The following is a 17121-nucleotide window of genomic DNA, read 5'->3' as shown; positions in this document are numbered from 1 at the left end:
CTGCCCTCACCTGCGCGCCGGCCGCCTCCGCCTCCATGGCGCGGGCCGGGCTCGGCACCGGCACCGGCACCGGCACCGGCACCGGCACCGGCACCGGCACCGGCACCGGCACCGCCCGCCGCTTCTCTCGGCGCTGTTTGGGGACGGGGCCGCGCCGGGACGGCGGCCGCCCCCGCGCTCCGCCCCGGCCCGGCCGCGCAGCCACTCAGCGCCCGCGGGACCCGCGGAGGCGGCGGCTTTCCCGGCAGCGGCTCCGGCCGTGCCGGCCACGCCGGGCCCGCTCACCGCTGCCGCTGCCCCGCGCCCTGGGCAGCCGGCGCTCCGGGGGTGGGCGGTGAGGGCAGGAGCGGCCCCGCTCCGGGCCGGGCCGGGCCGGGCAGCTCGGCGCTGGAGCAGGGAGCGCCGCCGGCAACCTGCGGGCAGCGCGGAAGGACGGCAGAGCCCCGGGAACAGCCCCGAACGAGCCATCGATCCAGCCGGAGCAGGCACCGGGAGATCGGGTTGGCACGCACAGAGTGTCTGGAATTGGTAGCTCCGGGCGAGGTTCCCCTCGGAGCGGCAGTGGTACTAGTCTGATACCATTGTATCAGCCTTTTGCGGCTGTTTAATGTGCAACACACATCTGCTCCTCAGGAGTAACAAAACACGTGCCTAAAAGTCGGGGAACGCTTTAGCGCAGACAGGCTGGCATCCTTCCTTACACGTGTCACAGTTACCAAAGTAGTGCAGTGCCTTATCGTAAAGCACCTGTCGTTGTACGGGGAATTACATTACTCGGAGAGCAGGCTGAACTCCCCTTGGAAGTCATACAGTTAAACGATTCAGGGCACTGAATACTTCTTTGAAAAGGTAGTATACACATGCTGCCATTGTGTATAGCCTGGCTGAGAGTATATGACAGGATGTACCCTTCAGATGATCCTTTGGTCACTCCTTAGGCCCATTCCTGAGACTACTTTCAATCACTACTTCAACCAAATAATGTGGAATGAGGACACTCTTAACCTGATAAATCTCCCTGTTGCTTTGTGGGTGTTTTGCTTCTGTGAAGCTGTGCTGAGCTTCTCTCAGACCCTGCTTTGCGTATGCACAGCTGCTGGGCTGTTGGTGCCATTTAAACAGAGCCAGGGTGAAGATCTCATTTTCACGTTTGCCCTTCAGGGTACAAGACTGCGACTTTACAACTTAAAAAATAGCACAAGTGTATAAATTCGATACATCTCTAATAATTTAAAAGTTCTTTGCACCTTCACGTTGCAGCTGTGTGTCTACCCAAAGATAACGCTTGCTGTAATTATGTGAAATTGATATATCCCTTGGAAGGAATAAGAACCTGTAATTTAAATAGATTTCTTATATGCATATTTGATAACTGTACAAGATGTATTGGAAGCACTTCCCTTACAATGAAAGTTTAGTTAAAGCAGGTCCATGGAGCCACTAAGCACATTGTGGAGGTCTAAGCAGGAGAGGTGCTGTATGAATTAGGTACATTGAAGTAGCTCTTACGATGCTATGGCTTCAATTCCATGGAGGTAGAGTGCAAGGTGACAATGAATCATTTGTAATGGAAAACAAACAGCAAAATTTAAACTATATCCCTGCATATTATTTTTGTAGTACCACTTTATTCTGAGGTCCGAAAGTGAACCCAAGTGAATTCAGTGAGAAGGACTCTTGTTGAAAATTCTGGAGAAACTGAAGCAGGCTGTTGCAAGTTAAAAAACCTTTTGAATGCAGCTGCTGCCAGATCCTTATAAATTACGTTTTTATTAAGTACCAGCTTTTGATGTTTTTGGTATCATAAAAGAAGAGTAAGCAGACCGTGTTAGCACAAAAGGAGTAATACACAATGTCAGTTCATGAAAAAATGCTGTGAAGCTATAAAAGTGTCTTTTTTACATGCTTTATTTAATAGAAAACAAAAGAAAGTGTGAATCTTAGGCATTGGCATAGGTTGTATCGTTATGCAGAAACAGTGCAGAGCCAAGAAGCTTGCTTGGAGCCTGGGGTGAAAAAAAATGGCAAGGACACATTCTGGTCAGGCAGATAAAAGCATTGACTATATATTTCATTTGTGTTCCTTACTTAATTTCTTTTCTCCTTTCCTTATCTTCACTCCTTGTGCTCAGGCAGACCAGCACTTCATTTCTAATGAGAAGGCAGTCATCCAAAAACCAGTTTAATGAAAATGCTGCATTGCACTGGATTAACCCTGCTGTACACTGCTGAGGAATGAGGTGCATGGCGTTGGGAGCTTCTGAAACAAAGTACCCGCAGTGCTTTTGTGATACGGTTATTTTCTGTCATCAGACAATCTGGAATACCTGGAAACACAGATTTGTTTGTGAGTTGCCCTTTATAGATTTTTATATAGTAAAGTTTTGAAGAAAATGTTTTCAGTTAACATTGCACCTTTTTAATCCTGGAGTTTATTTGGGATATAGTAACATCTCCATATAGTACGCATGGAGGAATCTGGCCCTACGTGTAGTGTTTTTAGTCTCTGTTTGTTAAGTATAAACTTTTGAACCACAAAAGAAAAATCCTAATGCTTTTTCCATTTGCCATATTCCTGTTTGTATACATTAATTTACCTTACAAAAAGCACATAAGTTATTTGAGATGTATGGACACTAATAATTGCAGTATTACATTTTATATGCAAATAAGATACATACAATTTCTGGGAAATTTAAAGTAGCTGACGTAGTATATTCAAGAACAACTCAAGGTGGTACTTTACAAGGAGGATTGAGAACTTTCTATGACACATATTTTAAATGTTACATGTTACCTATTTTGATATTAGTCATTCTCATTCCTATTATTGCATTAGACTTTTTCTCAATTGGAATATTTAGAAAAATATTTGTTTTATAATCAGAATTTCTTCTGATATATTTTCATGTTCTCTTTAAAATAATTTATGTGCCTAGAATTTTATATTAATTTATATTACAATATCTGTGAAACTTGATAGTGCCACCTACTGCTGAAAAACAAACTTTTAAAAAACTTGCTTCAGATTAAAGGGCAATGTAAGAAAATATCTGTTGAAATAATAACTTTCAAACCTCTGAAAAATGTTGGAGACAAATCCTGACTTGCCAAGTCAGCTTCAGCCACTGAATTTCTGACCTTTCAACCAGTGACTCTTTTGACTGAAACTGCAATGAGAAGTGACTCGGAGGATATGGGATTTTGACTTTTTTGATGTTACATTTTTAATAAAAAATTTTGTTTTAAAATCAGTCCCTGTGATATCCCTGGAAAAACACTGATAAAAGGAATCAGTGAAGCAACGTCTATTTTTCAGTTAGTGGTAGGAAGACATCCTCTATTTTACAGAGATCTCTGCATGAAATGTAAACCAAACAGCCTGGGATTAGCATCACATGTGACACAAGTTCTGTTCCCCTCTTACACCACAGAGTCATGAGATGGACCACAGATCCCTGCTTGCTAATTGGCACAGGATGGGATGTTTACAGCCACCATGGCTGGAATTCATCTTCCCTAACCCTGACCATCTAAAAGGGAGATGAGGTCAACACACAATGTGAAGTACAGCACTGGTTCTTTCATGGTTCTTTCATGTCTTCATGAAGACGACCCTGTCTCTAGGACTAGGGAAACAGTTACCATATGCCTACAACCTTTGCCCACATCCCAGGCATTAACTGTTGGTTATGATTTCCTTCCTCGGAATCGTGGAAGTACAGGAAGTGGTAAGACCTTGTACAGGAATATGAGTAAGTAGAATATACACCCCTAATCTTCCTGAAGAAAGTTCAGCTTTAAATTTGACTCAGAGGGGTCAGAAGCAGTTGATCTTCTGCTGGTACTTGTCTCATCCTGTAGTATAAGCTGGCATTGAAATGATTTGAATGTGTGATTGTCAGAGCTTCTGTCTTGTTATAGCTTGATGACTTAACCTTAGAAATCAATTTCAAGTTGAAAAATGCTTGAGAACAATGTGTTAAAACAGATAAAAGATAACACAGGGATGTTTTAGCTATTGCTGAGCAGTGCTTGCACAGTGTCATGATTTTCTCTGTTTCTTGGGCTGCCCCAACAGGGAGCTGACTGGAGGTCACAAGGAGCTGGGAGGGGACACAGCTGAGACAGCTGACCCCAAGTGACCACAGGGATATTCCAGACCACATGACCTTGTGCTCAGCATATAAAGCTGGGAGAAGAAGGAAGGAATGGGCGATGTTTGGACTGGGGGTGTTTCTCTTCCCAAGTCAGCAGTGCCTGTGCTGAAGCCCTGCTTTCCTGGAGATGGCTGAATGTGAATTAATTCCTTGTTTTGCTTTGTTTGTGGGCATTGCTTTTGCTTTCCCTGTTAAACTGTCTTTATCTCAGCCCACAAATTTTCCCACTTTTACCCTCCTAATTATCTCCTGCATCCCACTGGGGTAAGTGAGCACGTGGCTGTGTGGGGTTGAGCTGTCGCTGGGGTTAAACCATGACAGTTCTGTTGTGGTGACCAATCTGGTGCTCAAATGCCCAGGTAATGACAGGTTCGGTCAGAGTTTGCTAGACTGAATTTATAGCTTTTAGTGCTATTTAGCTATCAATTGGCAGAGTGCTGTGTTTGCCATAGGTCCTGCTTGCCCTGCTGCACATTAGCCTAGATCTTGTTAGTGGCCTCTTTTCACTCTGGCTGTTTGCTGAAGGGCTTATCACCCTGCCCAGCCGTGCCTGGGAGCATTTTGATAACAGCCATGGCGACGTGCCTGGGCTGGCCCACGGCCTGGGGCTCGCTGCCAGGCCAGGCAGGCTGGAGCTCCAGTGAAGGGAGCTTCAATTGAAGGGACATGGCCTGTGGATAGTCCCTGCAGCAGCAGGACAACCTGAAGTGTCTGTTGTTGTTGCTCTCATCACAACCTGCTGAAGGTTGTGGATGAGAGCATGGTGGAGGAGAAGCCCCTATGGCCATGGAAATGTCCACAGCACAGCAGGTACATCCCTGGAGAGACTGTGGCCCTTGGATGAGGCTGTGCTGGAGGAGGTGCACCTCAAAGTGACTGTGGCTGTGCCAAGGCCACATCAGCTGGACCCTGGAGAGACTGTGGCCCATGGGCAGGTCCACCTAAAGGACTGGAGTCTCTGGATAAATCCACACTGGAGCAGAGGCAAGGAGGTGGAGAGTCTCCAGAGATGGAGACTGCAATGGAGACACCTTTAAATTGTTCTAACTATGATCTGAGTTGCATGTTATGGGATTACTGTAGCAGGAATCACTGCCAGTGGAGAAGAAGCCTTGCAAGAAGTGGAGCACGTGCAGCAGTGACCCGACCTGAGGTGGCCTTGGTGCCCAGTAACTCCACAGAGCACAGGAGCTCTCTGGTCCTGAGTGACCACCAACAGATGGAGCCTAACATCCTGGACTAAATGGATTCAATGAATATTTCACAGGCATTTTATGGACATTTTACAGGGAATGATATCTGCGAAGATAGCAAAGGATGGGAAAGAGGAAGGTGACTAATGAGGATCTATTGGATAGTGTGGGACCTGAGCATCGTGTCAATAGTAGGGAATAAGGTGTGGAGATTATACTGGCTATGACTGGGATAGAGTTCATTTTCTTTGTAGTAGCTTGTATGATGCAATGCTTTGGATTTGTGATGAAAACAGTGTTGAAAACACTGAAACACTAATGTTTGTGCTTCTCATGTGACACAGGGAACACCTGCACTGTGACCAAGGATGAAGGATGAGCACTCTCACCCTTGGATAGGTATTTTCCTCTTATGCAAAGTGCACGAGTTACAAGTTAATGAATTGCACATTATGAATTAGAGAACTTGTGAGTTACAAACCTCATGACTGACATGATGAATTAGTGAATTCATGAGCTAGGCTAGTTTGTACAAAGGGGACTGAGCCCTTCTTCATCATATTTGCTTTCTTTCCTAATGAGCTTATAAAATAAACTTTAATTTGCAAAGTACATAATCCTGTGAATTTGAGAGATCCAAACAGACCATGACAGATTTAGTAATCTGTGGCCCTTCTCCCTGTTGCTTGTCCAAATATTTTAAAACAGAGGCAAACAGGCAGTGACTAGGGATCCTCCTCTGAAAGGAGTAGGGGAAATCCTTCACAACACTTAAGTTCTGTGTACCTTGTCTACCCCACATGTTGTTTTCCTTTAAGGGCGTTGCCAAAGACCTCTGGTGGCTGCTTTTTTTTTTTTTTTCCAGGGAAGTTAGAGTTCACCCAGTCCTTCCCTCTTGTTTCACTCACTGTGGTCTATGGACTTCCAGTGTTAATGTGTGTCAGCTTAAATAATTAAAAACAATGCACACTCTATCCCAGAAATCTAGAAAGGTTGAAAATGTGCTTCTTCCATCACAGAGAAATATGCAAACTCAAATCACAGTCAGCAGGAAAATGAATAAGCTATTTGGTGATACCATGTGCAACAAAACAGCATCATAAAAATGAAATTATTTAAAGTAGCATTCAAATCACGCAGTCATCGTTGATTTAGTTTCCAATTATACAGAGGTAATTGTATTAACAAACTGCCGTATTCAGTTTGGTGGGAAAACAATTGAAAGTTTTAATGTCCTGGCATCTGCAAATAATAAATGATATGATGTGTGCACCCAATTCAACTACAATCCTAATGTTTGTTTTACCCAGGGCATACTACAATATCAATATGTCTGAGATGGAAGACACTTCTATGACTTTCTGGAGCCAAGACAGGTCTGGAATAAATCTAGAATAGAACAACTGTTCTAGAAATAAATATTGATATATGCTAAAATAGATAAAGGAAGTTTTTCCAGAATTAATGACCCTGTATATATTACTATTTACAATACAGGTTCAATTGTGTGAATAGAAATGCTTGCAGCCTGCATTGCTTTGAATATAGTGGGAAGAGTTTTAAAAGACTTAGTTTTGTGAAACTTCAACTGCTGAAGCCAGACTAACTCTAAATAAATATTTTACAAAGAATCTAAAAGCATGACAGGCTTTGGAGTCAGACCCCCGTGTTTGATATGCTGTTGAACCCCCCCATCCTCCAAGTGTTGGAATAGTTATGTCATAGGTGAGCTGACCCAGCTCCTGCTTGCCTTTCTTTCCCTTTAAATTCTCAAGCATTCCCAGGAGCCTAGATTTTTCTGAACATTATAATTGTTCATAGTTATTTTGTTGCCCCTTCCACACCCGCAAATAATCCAGAAAGTGTGAAAGTGAGAATAATGCAGAGGTGTCCTTGACTTTCATTTTCTGATGCAAGAGGTAATAGAAGCATTGGGAGGACATCTGTTCTGTCAAAGTATTTTGGCATACTAAATCTATACAAATAGAACTCTTAACAGAAACTGTCTTTAATTCATGGCTTGTTCATAATCTCTTCTAGGGAATCCCTTCCTTATCTTCTAACTCTTAATTCTGTGTGTCCTCTGTTAAAAAAACATGTTTACTAAACAGGGGAGACCCTAAGTTATTTGTTGTTCTGATTTTCAGGGAGAACAGGACAACCTGGCTGCTTTGTCACCCTTTATTTTTCCTTGCCTTTTTTTTTTTTTTTTTAAGATTTTCCTCCTGATTGTCACATGACATGGGAATACAAAATGTTGTTTACTCCCTCTGCCTCTTGTCACACCCCACATATTCTGCTACTGCAGCAGGCAGTTCGTCATTACCAAGTTTAAAATCTAAACAATCTGCTGTCTCTATTCACACTGTTCTGCAGGAGCTGCTCTTGGAGCAGCTGCACAGGTGCTTGCCCGGGGTAAAAAAGACTGTATCTGAACAGGAAGCAATATCAAAGAATCAGTGTGGCCCTTAGCACTGGACTGGACCGTGTGTCTCGTTTTTATCTAAATGCCTGTTAGAAACATGGGAGGTTTGTCTCTGGGAGTGAGTTCCTGAGAAAACAAAACCTAAGCTTGATTCTCAGAATATGTAAATGCAACCCTCGTTTTTATGTGCTCTGGGGATCTGCTAGCAGAGTAATTTTGTGGCTGCTCAGCAGCAGCAGCTAACAAAGCAGTGTCAGTATCTCTGGCAGCCCATGACCTGCTAACTCCTTTTTTTCTACTTTCTATTTCTAAGTAGCTTGGTTCCAGAAGAAGTTATCCACTATGAGTTCCCCTTAATCACCCTTGAAGGTTTGGACAAGTTAAGCATATTTCCAAATAAGCTTGGCCTCCAGCCAATGATTTTCTGGCTTTTTTTCAGAATTCTTTCTCATTTATCTTTTTTCTTTTTGACAGTGTTGGGGATACAACAGAGTATTTTAGGCCTAAATGAAAAAGAAAATTGCTCAGCCTGATGACTTTACAGCTCTTCATGTGGAGTCTACAATGACATTGCTCTTTTATCTAGCTATATCCTGTGCAAACTCACATCTAGTTGCTAAGGCAGCACAGCTTCCCATCATTTTCTTTTCCAGTTCAAACTTTTCAAGCTATTTATTCCACTGAAAGAGTATTTGGATTATTTGTACACTATTTATCAATTTACCTTATTCTAGATCAAAACTACTAATTTTGAGTGCATCATTTTTTTACACCTCATCCATAATTCTGCATTGGTATTTGCAGATTTTTGAGATGTACAATTGTAAATGTCAGCAGTATTATGAAGTTTGCTTCATTATCCTATTAAAAATATTTTTTAAAAATCAGTTCTCACCCCCATATCTCTCACAGCCCAAACATTTCTTCATAGTTCAATGGATTCTATGTTTTTGCAGTTGTGTATTGAGGCCCCCAATATATACTGGGGTTTCCAGCACAAGGTAAAGCATGTTTAAGAGGAAGAAGCCGATGTGGGAGCTGGAGCAGCAGTTTGGTAGCTGGCAGAGCGAGCAGCTGGGCTGTGAGCAGCCTGAGAGCATCCCAGGGAAATGTCTTGCTGCTGGCAGGGTGGCAGCAGCAGCAGCAGGACAGGAGGAGGCAGGAGACGCGACAGACCTGCAGATGTGACTGGCAGCAGACTGGTGTCAAATGCTCCCAACACGAGCCACCCCGAACAACTGTAATCCTCATTTGTGATTCAGCTGCAGGGCTGATAAGGCTGCCACTGCTAAGAGCTAATTGTGCTCTAAGGAGTTGCCGTGTTTGCTCCTAACAAGCCACGGAGCACTGGCACTGCCTCTGCAGCCCCTGCGCTCCGCTGGGGCAGCGGGGAGCCTGCGGGCACCGGCGCTGCAGCAGCACCACTGAGCTGGGCACAGCAAAGCCAGCTGGAGCTCGTTTTTCAACTTAAATCTTTACGAAATGTGATTTGAAACCTTTTAAAAGGGTCTACTACATTGCATCTTCTGCCTTCTCCTCAGCCATTCCTTTTATAAATCTGTCTGAACAGAGTTTACACAGAGTTTATACTCAAGTTTACACAATAAAAATTTTTTAGTAAGACCATAGTATTTTTAGACTGTGTCCCTAGAACTTTCCAGATGTTGAGCAATCACTGTGCAATATTTCTAGTAATACTCACTAGGAACAGAAATGATGCTTAGGAGAGACTAATGCCAAGTACCACTCCTTTTCCTTGGGAAAATTGTTGAGATGTTTTGTTTATAGATGTTTCCCAGCTTTCCACATCTATTGTGGTGATAGTTTATGTTGTCAGTGGAATAAGTGTATCACATACTCCAGAAGTACAGCAGAATGCAGCTACTATCCCAATGCAGCAAACATAAAGGATTGCCTGTATTCATTTGCAGTTTTTTAATCAATTGATTAAGGATCTGATCTTCCATCCAGCTCTCTGCAAGGTCACAAAGGCTGCTGTTCTTAGCATGCAGTGTGTGTTAACCTTGGCTCATAGACTCTTTTCAAGTGCAGCAAGAGCTGGAGGTGTGTTGCTTGATGGAAACAAGTCCACTGAAGGCGTATGGTTTGCTTAGGTGAGCTGATAATACCAAGCAAAAAAAGGTAGGCCTGGAGCAGCCCCCATGCTGTAATTTGAGATACTCAGGACTTCTGCAAGTCCTCTTAGGTTACTACGCAAACAAAGAAAATGGAAGGAGATTTTGCTGCAGTTCACTCATGTAACTTCTTCTCTGCTAATATAGACAGTAAGTTGATTGTATTAGTTGGCTAGCTTTGATAAACTAAATTGCTGGGACTCTGCCTGATTTCCTTGCAAAATGTGAAGCTGTTTTTAAGGAGATTTGGTAAGAAAACAGCACAGTGAATTTCGCTAACTTCGGCTGGCTTGTAATGGAAAGGCCTGCAGTACCCGCAGGCATTAACTTGATTACATGAAAAATAAAAAATACAAAATAAATCACATGCTTTAATTCTAAATTACATTATTTGATGTAATAAGAACTTCCATACCAGATAAAATCTAAATTAGTTGTCTGCCAATAGTAATTCCCAGATGTCTCTGAGGAAATTGCCCTATTCTTCAACCTCCTTTCCCCCCTCTGCAAGTATAATTGATAATTATGTAACAGCCTGACTGTAGGGGAAGTTATTTGCTAACCTCAGGCTGGTGGCTGATTTATGCCCTGAACTGTGAACATTTATATCCATTATGAATTTTTATCAGGTCCAATCTGATTCACCGCACAAATGTATGAATATGTATGTATAACCTTTTACTGAATCCTGCTAAGCACTTGGCCTCAATACCATTTGCCAGCATGTTTCACAGGCCTATTATTTTTGACTTTAAATATAATGCCTTTTACTTTCATTATGGCCACCAATATTTGCCTGGGGACTGTATCAGTGGTACTGATAATGCCCAATATCCTTTTCCCCAGTAACTGCCTGCTCTGAACAGCTCTGAAGCTTCAGCTGGATCCCGTGTGCCTGTGCTGGACCACAAGGTAACAATCTCCAGCCTGCCATCATTTCCTGCTCCATCCCTCATAGTCCAGACCTCACCTTTTACATTATGGGCTGACGACAGGCAGAAGGATGATGCTTGCCGTAAATGAAAAGGTTAAAGTGTCTTTAGGACTACAATCACTCTGCTGTACCATGACTTCCTGAGTCTGGGGGTCATTACATTTGAATGTCAAGAGAAGAGTTTATTTTGGGGAGAAGAAGTTGTTCTGGACTATGGGAAAGACATTAGTTTTGATTTGTGTCAGGTCAGGTCAAAGAGGTGCTTTTGTAAAATACTGGGGAGGGAGGACTTAATCTTGGGGTGGGATATTACAGCTACATTTTATCACAGGAAAAGGATAGCTTATGTTTGATTTGGTGTAAATTGGTTATACCTGGTAAAAGGAAGTTGGATTAGCAATGATTCTGAATAGAAAAGTAAGAACTGTTTTATCTAAAGATGGAATTTCATGGAATGTCTACATGGGCTGACTGCCATGATAAGAATAGTTGGACTTTGACTAGAGGCAAAAGAAGATGAAAGACTGTACGGAAGATCATCGAGAAGCAGCAAGAAAAACCAATGTTTTCCTTTTTCCTCCCAGTCCTGAGACATTATTGGTGGACCCTGAAATGTAAAGAAGACAATGAGACCAACTTCAAAAGTCCATGCATGAAAAAATGTGAGTTTGTGAATCCTCAAAACACACTCTCAGAGAGGAACAATTATTAGGTTGGAAAAGTTCATTTATGAAGAACAGGGATGTACACAAAGCCAAAAAAGACATGTGGGGTGGTTACAGCAGACAGTTGGCAGTAACTCCATACAGTGATCACAGTCAGTATTAAGCATCTGTGGACTTAACCACAAAGCTTCAATTTTGGTGTAAATTCTTTAGCTTGGGAGTGAGTACTGAGATACGGTCTCTTGTTGGTTCACTTAATTATATAATGAACAGCTCTGAAGTTTTTATTTGGATTAAAATTTCCCTGGAACTCAAGTAATTTAGATCTGAGGTTTTGGCTCTAGTCCCTTCCCAGCTTGTACTCAATATAAATTACTCTCCTAGAACCATGACATGTTCAATTTATCCTCCATTTTAGATGGTTGAAAAGTGCATGCATAATTCTGTGCATGCCACACTTTCTGTAATCTACTGTGAAAAATAGACCAAATGACTGAAACTGCTAGGTAATACACTTTATTTTAGTCATGAACCCACACCCAGCCGTAGTTAAAATACCAGGCATTTGAATTATTTGATTTGAATCAATGCCAAATTCAATCTTATGCAAACACAGAAAGAGAGAGGGAAAAGAAGTCCAGGTATTAACCCAGTGATTAATGCGTGGGAACATAAGGCCATAACAAGCAGCAATTGGCCAATTGTAACAAAAGGAGTGGGCCACCATGAAAAATCTGAGAACTTTTCATTGGAGCTGCTGTGATTGAGGGGTTGGCAACAGGGTGATATTTTTACTCATAGATAATGACCACAAGAAAAGTAGACTCAGGGACCAGGATTTCCCAAATTCCATCTTCTGTCAAAAACACTGGTCAAGCTCAGTACACCCATCTCCACTCACACTGGGAGGATTTCCATGGTGCAGTACAACAGAGGATTACAAATATTCCCATTCTCTAGAGAAAACCAGAAAATAGTTATATAACCAGTCTAAGAGAAATATAAACTTTTTCATGACCTAATTCCTAATAAATATGTCAAATTAAGAGCTATATCCAGAAATAATGAACCTTGGTGTTGAGGCTGGATCTCCTGGGTCAATCTGATTTGCCCATAAGGGCCAAGAGTTTAGGTAAAGAGAGGCAAAGTCACCTGAACATTCTCCAGGAGAAAGAAGGACTGCCTAGAATTTTGTCAGCATTAGACATCCCACAGGGATAATGACTTTGAGGATTATTTTATACTCTGAAATATTACTATTTTTCTAAGGGCTCTTTTTACTATGTAGCAAGGCCATGTTTGCATAATCAAATGATAAGAAAGGAAGCCAAAACAACTTTTTAGCTACACCTACTAATTCAATTCACTATTCAACATAACCCAACCAAAGAAGTTTCTGGGTAGTGGCCTTGAAAGCTTTTTACCGTGGTTCTCTTCACCCACTGGTGCCCAGAGAGGCTCTGAATGAACTTCCTCTGAAGTTACATGTGGAAAGGTCCAACTCCTTGTAGCTCTTTAAGCAATTTTCTCCTCAGCCAGAGACCTAGCCCCTAATTTGATGCCTCTCAGTGGAAATTTTTTTCTCTCAATTGCCATGCCAAACAGTTGTCCGCTTTGTTAGTTTTTTCACAGAAAGGCACCTGTTCAATTTTAGATACTGTTCAGCCTGTTCCACTCCAGTGCTCTGCACTACTCCTCCGAGAGCCCTGAGCTCTCCACATATTTCAGGCTGCCAGCTCTCTTATGTGCTTGTCCCCAGCAGCCAATTTTGCTCGGAAGCTCTTACGACTGAGCCAGCTTCCATTCCTTCATAAAGGGATACCCTCTTGTTATTGCAATTGAGGAGTTTCATAAGAGGCTTTTAATGTCTCCAGAGTGTTGTTGTGTACAATAAAATCTTGAATTAGGCTTTACCTAACACTTGCTCATGCAATACTCATTTATTGGCAAATTGCATTTGTTTCTGCTGTTGACAAATACTTTTAGGTTTATTTCTAATACCACAATTACATGATCATATTAATATAGACTTAAATGAAATGTTATATGCTTAGTTTGAGTAGCAGGAGCATTTCCAGTCCTGAATCACTAGTATTTACACTGCCATCTTGTGTCCTGAGGTTCTAGATTTAAAAATGCACAATATGCATAGAGCTTTTCACAAAATAGGAGTTAGATATATGAGTGGAATCTGCAAGTTTATCAAAAGATGTTTACTGTAATTTCCTTCTCTTTCTTGTAAAATGTAAAATAGTCATTAAAATAGCAAGTGTGACTGATAACTCTAAATCCATCTGTTCTAGGGATCTATTCCTTTTAATTAGTGATTTGTGGGTAACCTGGTTTGAAAAAAAAAACAACACAAAGGCTGCAGAGAAAATTCTGCTAGAGCCAAGCCACTCTCTTTTCCAGAAATAAGGTCCAATACTGACTCCAAGGTATGGCTCTGTTGCAAGGCAACCTCTGAGCTGGTGTGGAGTTCCCAGAGCAGTTCTGTGCCAAATGCTTCTCCTCTGCCAAAAGGGGGTATGATAGAAAAGAGTGAAGATTAATATTTTTAGCTGGAATCTCTCCCTTTGGAGCAACCATGGTCTGAAGATAACGAGATCATCACCGAGTCTGCTCCAGTGCTCACCAGAGGCACTCAGTTGAAAGAGGACCTAAAGTGGCATCTACTTACAAAAGGAAGGAAGTGAATCTAACATTTCTGCCCCATAGTGTTTATTCAAAACTGGATTCAAAACACAAAAACAATGATATTTTGGTGGATGAAATAAGTACTGGATGCTCTTTCTCTAAAAATGATCATTCCTTCATAACATGCTAATCAAAGAAGCCTTTCTGTATGTTCATACTTCCAATTGCTCTCACTGTATGTAACAGTATTTAGCTCTGTATTTTTGTTATGTTTTTAATAATTTTAGCCTCTTTCTTTTGTTGTTTATTATTGCAAATGTGTAGGAGCACTCTCAAACAGTTTTGAAAGTGGCTCTATAAAACCCCAAAGATATGCTGCACACAGTTGTTGTTGCCTGAAACAAGCATAAGGGAGCAAGATAGGGAAAAGGGTGCAAAATCAAATGCTAAGCTTAGAGACACCTGGGGCAGGGCAGAAAATAGTAAAAGCCTATCAAGGTAATAGATGCCAAGGTAAAATGGCAGAGAACATCAGCAGGGACAGAAGTGCTCTTGGCCTTACCCGCTCAGACATTTGCCTCAGTTAGTGGCTTTCCATGCCACAGATTTCTCTTTCCACCTGTTTAGCTTTCTTAGCCCACATGTACATACTTGTGTACGTGAACTTAGAGTATAATTTGCCACCTCTGAAAGGCAAACACTTGTGGCACCCATTATTGTCTGAGGCAGGCAGGGCTTCTATGTCCCAAGGTCATTTTTTTATGCCTTACATGCATAATATACAATGACACAGAGTTTAAAGAACCTCCCTTTCTCGTGACATGAGCAGTTACAACGATTTGAAAGAGCTTTTGCTTCTGTAACAATGCTTTTATAATACCTTACTGCTTTATGAACTTGTCTTCAAAAAGCAATGTGTCTATTGCAGCCTGGTTGCATAACCTCCTGCTCAGTAAGAGGAGAACAAAAAAACTGTTTGCACAACACAGTGTTTAAGTAACGCAAAAAGCTTATTGAAAAGGGCTTTGTCATTTCAAAATCTGGAATGCTTTGCTAAGATTGTTAATGCTATTTTATTTACTTTATCTGCCTATAGGATTCCTGCCAGTTTTCTTAGTTTTCAAGTGGAGAGTCATACTTCCTTACTTCATATCCTTTGCTGTGTTATTATCTAAGAAATTTTCAGACAGAAAAAGCTATATTGGCTACAAATGAGGAATGATAAAACAGTAACTCCAATACTGCTAGAAGTTACATAAAATTAAGCACAAAACTGTTTTCTGTAATCTCTGTTCTACTGTAACCTATGATGGGGTGTGCATTTACCTCCCTGGTGACTGAATAGCCCTGACTGTAATAGTTAAGGGAAAAGCAGAAGAGGGGAAACTACTGTAAACAGAGCAGGTCTGGGAGGAGAACTGATGTCTTTTGTGTCCTCAGTTCCTGGAGATGCTGGCTGACACAGCCTGTGACTGGTCAGTCCAAGCCTCTCAAGTGGCTTTTGAGTGTCTGCCAACAGTTGCCATACTGTGTTAGGCTACACAATGTCCTAGCAATGGCTAAAAGTTTGTTGTTTCCATTTCCAGTTTGCTTTCCATTAGCTGGTTCATTCTGTCACTGTGAGACCTTCCCTGATGCTAGAAGATGCCTGACAATCAGCTGGCCTGTTTTGGTAACTACCAAACAGAAGGTAACACGAGGCTGTTTGGTAACTACCAAACAGCAGAAGCTGACAGTGGGAGACAGAATATTAAGGATAATTCTAAGTATGTGAATTGAACCTATCCCCTCTGGATGAATTACTACATGCTGCAGTACCGTGTCTGAGCTGCTGGGTGAATCCTAAACGTGAACTTTGGAGAAAATACTAGCTCAAGTTTAGACTTCCACATTCCCAACTAAAAGTGCCCTCTGACCACCTTAAGTCACAAGCATCAGGCAAAATTGCAACCACTGTATGCAGCTGGGTCCAGCTAAACCAGCAGTGTCCTTGAGAGATCCAAGAACACTGAGAAAGAACAGCACCAGGGAAGGGCAGATAGTGCTGCACTGAACAAAACTTCAAAGCATTTATTTATATTTTATCCTGTAATTAAGGTTCATATTTCTAAGCTTTTGCAGGGGTACAAAGCCTACCATCTCTGTTATTGCAGTCTTTGGCTCTCCTGGAGAAGGAAACTACCCCACATCCCTAGAGCACACGCTGCATTTCCCAGAGGCTTTGCATGTACTGTATTACTCAGGCATACTTGTCCGAAGAAAAAGGAGCTCTGCCACCAAGCACAAAATAACAGGTCTTGAATTTAAAGTTTCATAGCTTTTTGTTTTATGTTTCCACAAAGCTGTCTTTCCTTTAAAGTGTCCATCTGCAGGGCTATAAACATTAGTGAGGAAGCCTCTGCTGAGGTTTATTTTCTGTTAGCAAGAGCAGTTGGCCATCTGCTGGGTAAAAGGAAGGCTGGGCTTTGGTGCATTTGGAAGCAAAGGTCACTAACAGCACATTGCTCCTTTGCCAATGACACATTTAGGTTGTGACAGATCAGAAAATGTCTTGTTAATCCACCCTGCCCAGCTTTCCAGATCCTCTTAGATCAGAACTTAGTATTGCGGAATTTCAAATGCCTTCACACAGAGATGCTGTCTATATAAGATAATTGCTGTCCCCAGATGGGGTAGATCAAATGAAAAGATGTTATCAGTTCTCAGGGTCCAGCCTCTGTGTTTCAGGAGGTGAGATGGGGCTGTCTGTAGGAGCTGGGGACTCCAGGACCTTCTGCTGGCCCTGTGCTGGGACCTCCTGCAGGGATTTGCAGGGCTGAGGACAAAACCTGCCACAGAGGCACTGATTCAGTTCAACTCATTACAGGTCAGCACTCCAGGAGTCTGAGAGATGCTTGTGCAGCTGGCTCTGGAGTCTCATTCCAACACCTGGTACATTCTGAAGAGTCCTGGAAGCAATGTACAAGGTAAGA

At 42.1% G+C, this 17121-nt stretch overlaps 1 protein-coding gene and 1 long non-coding RNA gene across 2 annotated transcripts in view; one reads left to right on the top strand and one right to left on the bottom strand.

Moving 5' to 3' along the window:
* The window catches only part of NFE2L2 (NFE2 like bZIP transcription factor 2), a 28112-nt gene extending 27946 nt beyond the window's left edge, over positions 1-166 (bottom strand). Inside the window, exon 1 of the mRNA XM_063400445.1 lies at positions 11-166. Within this exon, the coding sequence (XP_063256515.1) occupies positions 11-37 (27 nt within the window). The 5' untranslated portion in view covers positions 38-166. The remainder of the gene's footprint in view (positions 1-10) is intronic.
* Positions 167-10389: 10223 nt separating this feature from the next.
* Positions 10390-17121, top strand: LOC134552109 (uncharacterized). Its single transcript, XR_010080765.1, has 3 exons — positions 10390-10825; positions 11432-11509; positions 17016-17121. It is a non-coding gene; the product is annotated as an uncharacterized LOC134552109 (long non-coding RNA).

This window comes from Prinia subflava, chromosome 6 (genome assembly GCF_021018805.1).
Source record: "Prinia subflava isolate CZ2003 ecotype Zambia chromosome 6, Cam_Psub_1.2, whole genome shotgun sequence".
In the NCBI taxonomy this organism is placed as follows: domain Eukaryota; kingdom Metazoa; phylum Chordata; class Aves; order Passeriformes; family Cisticolidae; genus Prinia; species Prinia subflava.
This window is presented reverse-complemented; position numbering and strand designations above follow the sequence as displayed.